The sequence below is a fragment of the Olea europaea genome, chromosome 16 (genome assembly GCF_002742605.1).
Source record: "Olea europaea var. sylvestris chromosome 16, O_europaea_v1, whole genome shotgun sequence".
In the NCBI taxonomy this organism is placed as follows: Eukaryota; Viridiplantae; Streptophyta; class Magnoliopsida; order Lamiales; family Oleaceae; genus Olea; species Olea europaea.
This window is the reverse complement of record NC_036252.1, coordinates 99,231-112,166: the sequence shown is the minus strand read 5'-3', so window position 1 is coordinate 112,166 and position 12,936 is coordinate 99,231. Positions and strand designations below refer to the sequence as shown.

General features: G+C 36.6%; 1 protein-coding gene across 2 annotated transcripts in view; it reads right to left on the bottom strand.

Moving 5' to 3' along the window:
- Positions 1-8,771, bottom strand: part of LOC111411587 — a 14,407-nt gene extending 5,636 nt beyond the window's left edge. The window contains exons 1-3 of one of the 2 annotated variants that reach the window (XM_023042093.1): positions 8,495-8,771; positions 8,135-8,393; positions 5,935-6,114 (exon numbers count right to left, since the gene is read on the bottom strand). In XM_023042093.1, the coding sequence (XP_022897861.1) occupies positions 5,935-6,114; positions 8,135-8,393; positions 8,495-8,682 (627 nt within the window). In that variant the 5' untranslated portion in view covers positions 8,683-8,771. The remainder of the gene's footprint in view (positions 1-5,934; positions 6,115-8,134; positions 8,394-8,494) is intronic. The other variant, XM_023042092.1, reaches the window with a different exon arrangement.
- Between the last annotated feature and the right edge of the window lie 4,165 nt (positions 8,772-12,936).

Here is a 12,936-nt window from a genome sequence, read left to right as displayed (position 1 = left end):
GCACTATTATGGCGCCTATCACGGAGTGCATGAAGAAAGGGGAGTTTCATTGGACACGCGGGGCGGCGAAGGCCTTTAAGTTAGTCAAGGAGCGAATGACAGAGGCTCCTGTCATGCGTCTTCCCGATTTTTCCAAAGTCTTTGAAGTTGAATGTGATGCTTCTGGGGTAGGTATAGGCGGAGTCTTAAGTCAGGATCGTCACCCTGTCGCCTATTTCAGCGAAAAGTTAAATGAGGCCAAACGGCGATATTCAACGTATGATAAGGAACTGTATGCGGTGGTCCAGGCTTTGCGCTATTGGCGCCACTACTTGTTGCCTCAAGAATTTGTCCTTTATTCGGACCACAAAGCCCTCCGTTACCTCAACTCTCAGAAGAGATTAAGTTCTAGGCATGGGCGTTGGGTTGAATATTTGCAGGCCTATTCATTTGTGTTAAAACACAAGAAGGGCGTGGAGAACCAAGCAGCTGACGCATTAAGTCGTCGTGTCTCCCTTTTGTCGATCATGAGTGTCGAAGTCATTGGTTTTGAAAGACTTAAGGAGGATTACGAGGCATGCCCAGATTTTAAGGATATCTTTCTTGATTTGCAAGGAGGACAATCGAACAGCACAGATGGCTTTCGACTTGAGAAGGGTTATCTCTTTCGAGCCAATAAATTGTGCATCCCTCGAACTTCAGTGCGAGATTTTATAGTGTGGGAAGTTCACGCGGGAGGGTTAGCCGGTCACTTTGGGCGTGATAAGACCATTGAGGAGGTTGAACGCCAATTCTATTGGCCTAGTTTAAAGAGAGATGTGGCTAAAATTGTTAGTACATGTAACACTTGTCAATTGGCCAAACAGAAGAAGCAGAACACAGGCCTATACACTCCTCTCCCCGTCCCCAATTGTCCTTGGCAAGACGTTAGTATGGATTTTGTGCTAGGCCTGCCACGCACCCCAAGAAGCATGATTCTATTTTCGTGGTTGTCGATCGTTTCTCGAAAATGGCTCACTTTATCCCCTGTAGCAAAACATCGGATGCGTCCAAGGTTGCCATATTATTCTTTAATGAGATTGTCAAACTGTATGGGCTTCCCAAGACTATCGTGTCCGATAGGGACATTCGCTTCACTAGCCACTTTTGGAGGACTTTGTGGCATAAGATGGGTACCAAATTAAAATTTTCTACAGCCTACCACCCTCAAACTGACGATCAGACCGAAGTCGTTAATCGGAGTCTTGGTAACTTATTACGTTGTCTGGTCCGGGAGAACCTTCAGAATTGGGATTTAATCCTTCCTGTCGCTCAAATTGCGTATAATAGCTCCGTAAATCGTTCTTTAGGTATGAGTCCATTTGAAGCCGTTCACGGATACAAGCCTAGGAAACCATTAGATCTCATCCCTATGTCCTCACAGGCTAGAGTATCAGTATCAGCCGAAGCATTTGCACAACACCTTCGTGATTTGCACATTGAGATTAATAAACAACTTGAAGCTAGTAATGCAAAATATAAACTACAAGCTAATCTACATAAACGACATATTGAGTTTAATGTTGGGGATTACGTTATGGTTCGCATTCGGCCAGAGCAGCGTCTACATGGACCCGCCTCCAAATTGCAAGCTCGTAGTGCTGGTCCTTTTAAAATTTTAAAGCAAGTTGGTCCAAATGCATATATTGTCGACATTCCATCCCACATTGGTTACCACCATACTTTCAATGTTGAAGACCTTGTAGCTTATAAAGGTCATTTCTTTCCCTCAGATGATCCTCTGTCACCTCCTTTTGTGGACCTTGATCCTAATTCTTTGGCCCCCTCTAACCCACTACCACCTCTCACAGCACACACAGATAAAATTGATGCTATTTTAGATGAAGAAACTGTGTTCACTAATGATGGAGAGGTTCAGCGCTTCCTTGTTCGTTGGGTTGGTCGACCAGATTCTGATTGTGCATGGATCTCCAGGGAGACACTACAGCATTTGGATCCAGATTTGCTAGAGCTTTATCGGAGTCAGCAGGATCTTCCTTGGCCCAGACCGCCTCCCGTCCACCCGAGAGGAATTGATGAGGACACCAGGTTCAGACCGTCACTGACGCATTTCTACAGACGCCGGAAGAAACTTGCCCAACCACTCAGCTTATGGTTGGGAGATTGACGAGAGTCTACGGTGATATATCCACTCGACAGGGTCGAGTTTTCTCCCACCCCGGGAGAGTTGATGAAGACATCCTTTTATTATTGTTTCAGTTGGACTTTTATTTAAGTTTACGTATTTTAGTTAGGACTTAAATAATGGGCTTGGCCCTATATTTCTAGGTTTTTATTATTTAAACCTATCTTGGTTTGTTATTTTGGATTGATGAATTTGATGAAATAAAGAGTTGGCTTTGCAGCCGTTCCCCTCTCTTCCCGTCTCTGTCTTCTTCTTCTCTTCCCTCCTCCATCTCTTCCTGTTATTTACTGAATTATTAACCTCCCTACATCACGTCCGATCATATGACGGGCTCCTTCCACCTTTTTTCCAAATATTCCACTTCTGCCGGCAATATCAAGGTTAAAATCGCAGACGGCTCACTCTCACCTGTAGCAGGAAAAGGGGGTATTCGAATATCTAATTTTATAACATTGGAGTCCGTTTTCCACGTTCCAAACCTATCTTGTAACTTATTGTCAGTTAGCCAATTAACGAAAAATTCCAATTGCTCAGCTAAATTTCTCCCGTCTTATTGCATTTTTCAGGACCTATCATCGGGGAAGACGATTGGCAGTGCTAAGGAATGTGGGGGACTTTACTACTTTGAGGAAGCAGACGTGAGTAAGAATAATCAAATTGCAAATTATGATTCTACTTTTGTTCCTAGAGATAGTGAGCTTTTGTTATGGCATTTTAGAATGGGTCATCCCAATTTTCAGTATTTACGTCATGTATTTCCTTCCATGTTTTCCAATAAAAAGACATTTGATATTCAATGTGAACATTGTGAACTGGCAAAACATCATCGTACCTTCTTCCCAAAATCTACATACAAATCTTCGAAACCATTCACCTTAATTCACAGTGATTTATGGGGTCCTTCACGAATTCCGAATCAAACGCACAAGAAATGGTTCATAACATTTATAGATGATCATACTAGAATATGTTTGGTTTATCTCCTAAAAGAAAAATAAGATGTCACATCCGTATTCATAAATTTCCATTCAATGATTCAAACACAAATTCAACTATTGCGTACTGACAATGGTACAGAATATTTCAATCTCACCTTGAAAGAGTATCTCCAAAAATATGGAATAATTCATCAAAGTTCCTGTGTCGATACTCCATAACAAAATGGCATTACTGAGCGGAAAAATAAACACCTCCTTGAGGTGGCTCGTGCTTTGATGTTCACCACAAATATGCCAAAAAAATTTTGGGGAGATGCCATTTTAACCTCGGTCTATCTCATCAATAGAATGCCCAGTCGCACTCTCTCCTTCAAATCACCACTCCAAGTATTTCAGGAATTCTTCCCCAATTCCAGACTTGATTCGAGCTAACCACTCCGCATAGTCGATTGTACTGCTTTCGTTCACATAAACCCTCACCACCAAAGTAAACTAGATCCTCATGCACTTAAATGCGTGCTCATTGGATATTCATCTACCCAAAAGGGCTACAAATGCTATGATCCATCCACAATACGAGTATTTGTTAGCATCGATGTCACGTTTTTCGAAAGAACCCCTTATTATAAAAAACCCTATCTTCAGGGGGAGAATTTAAGTAAAGATCGGTTCTCAAATCAAGATCGATTCTTCAAGTTTAATCTTTCCCCTAGTGAACCTATAATAAACACCGAATCCGAATCAATTACTCTTCCTGGTCCTAACATGCCATCTACAAAGGTAAACTTAAACTCAGGGGGAGATGCTGAAAAACAATTTAGCAAGGAGATATTAGTTTACTAAAGAAAACCGAAATCAATGTATAAGGAGAACCTCACATCTGAAGCACCAAAAGAGTTCGAACCGATGATAGCTCCAGAAAGTGATCTACCTATTGCTCTCAAAAAACAATCTCGATCATGTACTCTCCACCCTATCTCAAAATTTGTTTCATATAACACTCTATCTGCAAGATTTCACACTTTCTCTTATAACCTTGATAATACAGAAATTCCAAAGAATATTCAAGAGGCCATGGCTACTCCCAAATGGAAAGAAGTAGTTTTGGAAGAAACGCGAGCACTGGAAAAAAACAAAACTTGGAATGTAGTAAACTTACCAAGGGAGAAAAGACCCGTCGGGTGCAAATGGGTCTTTCATGTGAAGTACAAATCTAATGAGACAATAGAACGGTACAAAGCTCGTCTTATTGCATTCAAAAGGATATACACAGACCTACGACATTGACTACACAGAAACATTAGCCCTTGTAGCAAAATTGAATACAATCCGAGTTATCTTGTCCTTAGTAGCAAATTTGGATTGGCCTCTCCAACAGCTAGACATCAAGAATGCTTTCTTGAATGGAGAATTAGAAGAATAGATTTTTATGACATTACCCCAGGCTTCTATGAAAGCAAGGAAGAAAATAAGGTATGTAGACTCAAAAAATCCTTGTACAGTCTCAAACAATTACCAAGAGCATGTTTCGATAGATTCGCAAAAGTATTGACAAGTCAAGGATATCAACAAGGGCAGTCAGAACATACAATGTTCTACCAGTTATCTGAAACAGGGATGAAAACAATCTTAATTGTTTACGTTGATGACATCATATTGACCGGAGATAATATAGTGAAAATAGAAAGGCTTAAGAAGAGCCTAGCCACGAAATTCGAAGTAAAAGACTTGGGACAAATGAGATACTTTTTGGGAATGGAGGTTGCCAGATCAAAGAAAGGCATCAGTATTTCACAACGAAAGTACATTCTTGACCTTCTAACGGAAACTGGCATGCTTGGCTGCAAACCAAGTGACACACCAATAGAGACAGGAAGAAAGGAAGAAAACACGGGAAAATCAATTGAAAAGGACACATACCAGCGATTAATTGGCAAATTAATCTATCTCTCACACACTAGACCTGATATTACATTTGCAGTTAGCATTGTTAGCCAACATATGCACTCTCCAAAGGAAGTTCATTTAGAAGCAGTATACAAAATTCTTAGATATCTTAAAGGTACTCCTGGAAAAGGACTTTTCTTTAAGAAAAATGAAAAGAAAGAAATAGAAATCTTTAGTGATGCAGATTGAACTGGTTCAATAGAAGATAGAAGATCAACTACAGGCTATTGTACCTTTGTATGGGAAAATTTGGTAACTTGGAGAAGTAAGAAGCAAAATGTGGTAGCCAGAAGCAGTGCTGAAGTCGAGTTTAAAGCTGTCGCATAAAGAATATGCGAAGGACTGTGGATAAAAAAGTTATTGGAAGAATTATAGACAATGGTGAAACTTCCAATAAAACTTTATTGTGACAACAAAGCAGCTATCAACATCTCTCTCAATCCAGTTCAACATGATAGAACCAAACATGTGGAAATGGATAGACACTTTATCAAAGAAAGGGTTGAAGAAAGGACCGTATGCATGATCTATGTGCGTACAGGAAAACAAATTGCAGATATCTTCACCAAAGGATTGCTACGACGAAATTTTGAGGAATTTATTTGCAAGTTGGATATGATCAACATTTACGATTCAACTTGAGAGGGAGTGTAGATATTCCGAGATTATGGGATAATTAGGATTTGATTATGTATGATTGTATAACCTTATTTAGATTAGGTAATTTTTTCTCTTTTCCATGTATAGGAAGTTAACTTGTTGGCCCTCTTCCTATGCTATATATTGAGGCTCTAAGATTGTAATTAAAGTGTGAGAAAATATTGTATAATTCATCTATACTTTCGTTCCAATTTACAAGAATATAGAGATGGAGAAAGAAAGGACCTCCTGGGGCGAATGCACGTGAGATTTGTGGGTCCCATTCAGTGGTTTGGCATTCTGATCATAAGAATTTGCAAGAATTGAAATCATCCGTCTCAGAAGATTCCTTCTGAAAAGAAAAATTGCTGAAACTCCTTTAGATTTGAAGTATTCCACTATTTCTACATGATGTTGCGTCAAACCCTGCAGCATATCACAAAATTAACAAATATCTCAGGCTACAATATTCAAACTCATGCTAAACACAGCGCAAGTTTATGACATATTTGGTAAGGGGTGTTGGTTGGTTAGTGGACAGTAATATGGAAAGGAAAAAGGCTAAAATCTTTTTTATGTACTGCCCAAAACTACAAATCAAACATAAAATGGGATAAAAACCACACACAAATTGGGAACAAGCTCGGCCAAGAAGCGAAATCCTTTTTCTTATATATGTTTTTAAGCTGTGGTAGCTCCACTGAGTTCTCAAAGAATTTAACAATGTTTTTAAAATCCTCTCTCTTACAAATTATAGAATTCACAAGACAATTACTCCGACTACTGTAAATTATAAGTTCAAAATATTAGAAATCTGCATATTTTCACTTTCCTTCATGTCGCTCTTTTCAGCAGGATATAAAGCCTTTATATTTCTGGAGCTGCTTGCTTCTATCCAACAATCTATTCATATATATATATATATGGACCTATAAAATTTAAGATCTTGTATGGCACAAATTATTAGACCTGATTACTGATTATAAATTATTTAGCACAAATTATTTGACCTGATTATAGATTTATATAACAAATAATATGTTTGATGTTCAAGGTGCTTTACAGAATATTGAAGGCAACTCTTATTAAAATCCTATAATCGGCAGATTAACACTATTACACGAATTATGGCATTTCAAAATATGTTTCTAACATTGCACCAAACAGTGTCACATAATTATTTCACTAATTATTGTTTTGACAATCATTTCAAGCGACCATATTACAATAACATTACAGGGCATAAATATCTCCAAAGCACCAGAGGAATTGCTGATAGCCATAACTCACCTCCCCAAAGGGGGAATATAGAAAGCACAAGAAAAACAATTAGAGATTTGCCTCTATGCTTCTTGTTAATATTATGGAAACCCTTCAAAAATGCATTTGAAAGTTAGTTCATATAGAATCAAATTTTCAATTGATCCCTGTACTTGAATCTTATGGATGAAGACATGATCTCTCTAGATTCCTTCGTCAAGTCAGTCGATGAATCTTGAAATGAGATATAATCCACAATAAACAAAGGAAACTAAATGGTTTGGTCAAAATGAATTCTTGTTTTGGCTAAACAGTTACGGATGACTTGACAATTTTCTATCTAATCGACCAATCAGGCATATTTTTCCACATTCATAGGAGTGCATGTCAGAGGAGCCCTATAAAGATCGTATTATTTACATCTATTCTTGGGGAGTCAAATTCTTATCGGTAAAGGTTTAGGGATCAACATGATATATTACCATAACTGAGGCAAATAAGAAGACCAACAAAAAATATGCTATGCAAATCTATAATATTATCCAGGTAATAGAAATATCCAAGAAGTCGACAGCTGGTTTGACCATTTAACCTAAAAGGTGCTGCAGGTGTAGATGATATATGCATTGACATAAAATTCTGATAACTGTGACAACAGGCAGAAAAACACGAACACCTAAATTGTACAGTATAACAAGGTGGAATATTATTAGTAAGAACCATATCGAGTTATCAAGAAAGATTCTATATTGCATATTTCACCAGCAGAATTGTTTGATCCGCTGCCAGAAATACAACAAAATATAAAATAATCACCAGCTGTAATTTAAGTAGTCTTCATAATTTTGTAAAGACTGATTTCTTGTGTGTATGCAGGATTGCGTATTCCATGTCAGACATTTGTGTAATTTGAATTCTACTATGTGGTTATTATAAACGTAATGACTACAAGAAGATCCCTACAAATTGCAACGATAGAATTTTTATGAAATAAAACATAAGCATTCGCAAAATGTCTTGCTCATATGGAATTGAAAATAAATCATATCAATGTTCTATATTAAATATCAATGTGACAAATAAATTCATCAAGGAAAATGTACTTATTGTATCTATTCAGGAGCATAGCGACGTACGCATATAGTTATTGCAGGGTAGAAGCTGGAAAACTTTATGCGTAAATCACCTGATTAAGCATCCATTTCAGTCCAACTGCAGCCGTGCACTCATTCTTGGAGGCACTAGTCAACCAATCTAAATTATAAATTTTATCCAATGTCTCGACAATTGACGATGCATTACTTCTTCGAACCTTATTCGAGAAAATCTCTCCATTGGAGGTAATGTTAATATGACTGTTTAACATTGTTTCAAACCATCCACTCCCAGACCTCTGTGTAGACAAAATCACAAAATATTGCACAGGATTGCACCCACACTCGGCCCTAATTCATCACCAAAATCCTACGAGTAAATCTAACAAAAATTGCCACTAACAATCGGAAAACAGAAAAGAAAAGAAAGTGCAGTGAGGACAATGTAGTACCTGGCAAAAGTCTTTGGCTGGGGGAAATGCAAGTAAGGTTTTTCAGATGGTTGAATTTCAGGTACTTCACACAGCCTCTCTACCACTTTAACACTCAATACACGTCCATTAGAACGTGCATTTATTTGCCTCATGCAGATTGAACATATATAAACCCCACAGACCATGGCAAAAAGCAAGACGACCATCCTTAACACCAATGGAGATTTCTTCGGAGGTTTTATTGTCAAGCCATCCTGAAACTCAAGTACATATCAATTCAAAAAATAAAATAAAATAAAACAGAGCATATTATAAAAATAACTTTCAAAATCAAATATTCCCAACAGCCCCCGCTCCCAAAAAAACAGGTGATCAGTTTAAGTATCCAATTTTCATTTTCCATTAAAATTGAAAGGAATAAAAGTGTAATACTAAGAGGTGAACACATAAATTGACCTCCAGCCAACAAAAATATATAAAAAAATTCAACCATTTAAGTAAGATTAAAGAAAAAACTATACATCGTGTGCCCTGTTCAAGCTTCGGATCATCAATAAAAAATCCCTAAACAATATTCTAGAATTAAGTCCTAACCATTTTAGTAACATTAAAAACAAAACAAGTTGTCGCAACAACATATGCATTAATTTACCAAAATGCAATACTAAATCATTCTAGCAAATCCCATAACAGATCAAAGAAAAACTCATATTCTCCAAGTAATGCACGCATGGTTCGAGGACTCAACTCCGTCATTGGTTCGTAACGACTGTTACTGCTCTGATTCTGTCCATCTGTTCGTGGAGAGGCATGCTGCTCCTCATATCGCTCGATCACAGACTGGATTCCTCCCTGACTTGCTGCTCCTTTATCGGATCTCTGAAACATATTGTTTCACCTTTTGTACTTTCAACACCTAACACCACTATCCCACCGGGCGTGCCAAATTGTTTCGCGCGGGTTAGTCGCTAACAATTAAAAAGGATCAGACGATTGTGTAAGGAACAAACCTCTTGAGACAAAATCCCAAAAAGGGGTGTTCTTTTATTGGCGATGACTTTACAATTGGAAATTAAAAACAATGTGCCTCCAAGGGGCGCAAGCACACGAGTTACTGAAAGAAAAGTGTTTAAATCTAAGCTAAGGAAATGAAAATCACATGTTCTCTGTTCGAGAGTTTTTGATTCGGTCTCTTACTTCTATGTCCTTTCTCCTTTTTATACTTCATGGACGATCTCTTTGTGATCAACCGTCCTAAAAATTGCTTGATCGTCCTATAACTGCCCACTTTCCTCGTAATGGCCAACTTGTCATGAAAACTGCTTTTTTTAACTGCTGCCATTACTCTTCATCGTTCAACCGCTTTCGATTGAATTCCTTGAATCGTGGAACGTGATAGGGCTGCTTTAATAACTGTTTTGATAACCACGACGCTTTATGTTTGTTAAGACCTTGGGCAACTTGAAGGTTTGGGCGAGAATAGAATAACAGCTCTGGGTGACTGTATGGCACTCTATTCGCTCAGATTCTGGCGACTTGCAAACTTGGACGATGACGTTACCGCGTTCTTGGGTCTCCCTATTTGGGTCTTCATCTTGATTTGTTTGATTGGGTTTCGTTCTTTGGGCTATCTGATTTGGGGATCCTCCAATTGAGCTTCACTCCTTGGGCCTCTTGATTTGGGCTGAATTTTTATGTGACTTTATACTATTTCTTTGAGTCAATGTTTAACTTAGTTTATGTGTAGCAATTAAGATCATCATCCTTGATTAGTAATATATTATTATTAATCAGGATTGAGTATCTTAAACAAGAACAAATGATCATAAGAAATTAACTAGGAGCTAGTACTGCTAGTGCATCCTAGATTAATCTATGCCCCCAACCACTGTGGGCTTAGACTCTTTAACTCATTTATTCGGTTCATCATATCGGTGAAACACTCTTTCATGTTTCTAATTTTGCTTCGACCACCGTTTTTTAGAATGAATTATATTTCTGAGAATGACAAGTTTCAATTGAATGACTTTCTTTATAAGATTATAGAAATAATATCCAATTACTATTTAGATATTCCACAAATCCAACTAAGGCTCTAACTTATCCAAATTATCTCAAGACTAGAAAGATTTGGCTATTTACATCCATATTTCATACAAAATTTTATCAATGATGTTAGATGGGATGCAATTTAGTATGTAGCACAAAGTGTTTAGCGCATAGCCTCACAAAAAATTTGGAGATTCTAAATGACTTCATCGTTGATTACATCATTTGCGATTTCTCCTTTTAGGCACACTACTGTGCCATGGCATATGTGGTGGATACCTTGCCAGAGAATCATTTTTCTCTTAACATAATCTTGAAAGTCACCACTTAAAACATTCTTTACTTTGATTTGATCTAAGTATTCGAATATGTTTTCCATTTTGATCTTCTATTTCATTTATGAATTATTTGAAGTTTAAAAACCTTCAAATATTAATTTCATAACAATATATAACTTTGACTATTATGGTTATCTATAGATATGATAAAATGAGAAAGACCATCTCTGATTCTAATTGACATATACCCACTTACATCCGAATGTAACCAATTACATCCTTAATCATTTTCCTCTTTTCTAGTAAGAGATGACTTGGTCAATTTACCTTACAGATGACATTTGCATATCTCACATAATTCAAAATCAAATGAGTCGAAGTATTGATCATTATGTAATATGGATAAGCATATCTCATTCACACGACCTAATTTACAATGTTAAGGATAGAGTAATTTATTTTACATCGCTGAGGGTCAACGTCAATTAAAACGTAAGCAAAATGACCATATTCGCCCTTGAGTGTCGATTCATCAAAATGTAACCTTGGCGTGGATATGAAAAAAATCCATCGATTCCAATACCAAGGAGTCGCACAATTTTATATAAATCGTTTGTGAATGAATTTGTACTTGTTTTTCTGTTCCAATCTCAACATTTGGCTTGTACCAACTAAATAAAGAATCTAAAGTAACAATTATAATAACTTAAACACATGGGAAAAATGACCTTTGATCAACTAAGAAACCACCAAAGGATGATGGTGTGCAGCCAAACTTTATTTACAGTTTCTAATTGAAAAAAAAATTGAAGAAACAAATAACTTAACATGATGGGATAGAAGACCTTTGATATGCTAAGAAATCAGAAGTTAAGATGATAGTTGAACAAGCGAGTGTTTTGAGAAGTTTAAATCTTGTGTTGAATAAATTTTACTCAAAGCGAACTAGTTATGGCGACTGGCCGACAATTATTATTTAGAAGTTTAAATATTTTACAAAATTATGGTTTGACACGATTAGATCTGTTGAGGCAGTTAGGCTACAGCATAGTGTATCACTTGAGTTGTACGTTCATGCGGCAATTCATGCCTAGTTGACTTAACATATTTTAACACCTTAATGTAAGTGATTTGACCTCATGCCAAAAATGAGGTGAATATAAAATTTGAATAAATAAATGTTAGGTTGTAACTCAAATTCCATATGATTTGGAAGTTTAATTCATGGAGGAAGCCTAAATAATTTTAGTTTGGAAGTCTATATTGATAAGAAATCAAATTTCATCATGAATTGAAAGTTTGATCGGAAAAATGACTCTAGAGAGGATGAAAAAGTGTTTTAGAAGCATTGGATCAAAAACAGGGCACCTAAACTCTGAAGCAGCAAGGCGCAATTTTTTTGTGTTCTACTTCATCCATAACTTCAAAATTTGGCTCCTATATATACTCGTGGTCTAGGCTCTTTATAGACTAAAGGCAACATTTAGATCATTGTTGTATACATTTAGAAAATATGAGAGAATTGTTTAGATTTAAATTGAAAGCATCAAATCTTCTAAACACATTCCTCTTCTTTCACATAAATCTTGTTGTATCCATTATTTTTCATATTGTCCTTAATTTCTCGTCTTTATTATTTGGCCCGATTTCTCAACAAATTGGTATTAAAGCGATTCTAGTATATTGTTAGGTTTCTAAAAACGAATTTATCTCATCTCTAACTCTTCAAAAGTTTGAGACGTTACTTAAAGGTCTTAAAGTAAAAGCACATTATGAAAAAAAAAAAAGACCATAAAACTAACCTTACAATTTCTCAAAATTCTATTTTCCTCCATCTTCGGGCATTTTCAAATGATGAAGATGAGGATTTGACGGATTTTTTCTTGACTTTTTATAGTTTTAAAATTTTATTTTTTTTGATGGATTTTTTCCCATCCCTATCTTGAGTCCCATGCCATCTACAAATAGGGTTCAGGAAAAGAATCAGATTCACATGGATGGTGGATTTAGGTAAATGCAAAGTAAATGTCGAAGATGGAAGAATGAGTTATGTGTGTAAGTATTATGCCCTAGGTCCAATCGACTTTGGACATAAATACTTTTATATATAATTAATGCAATTAAATGGCAGAT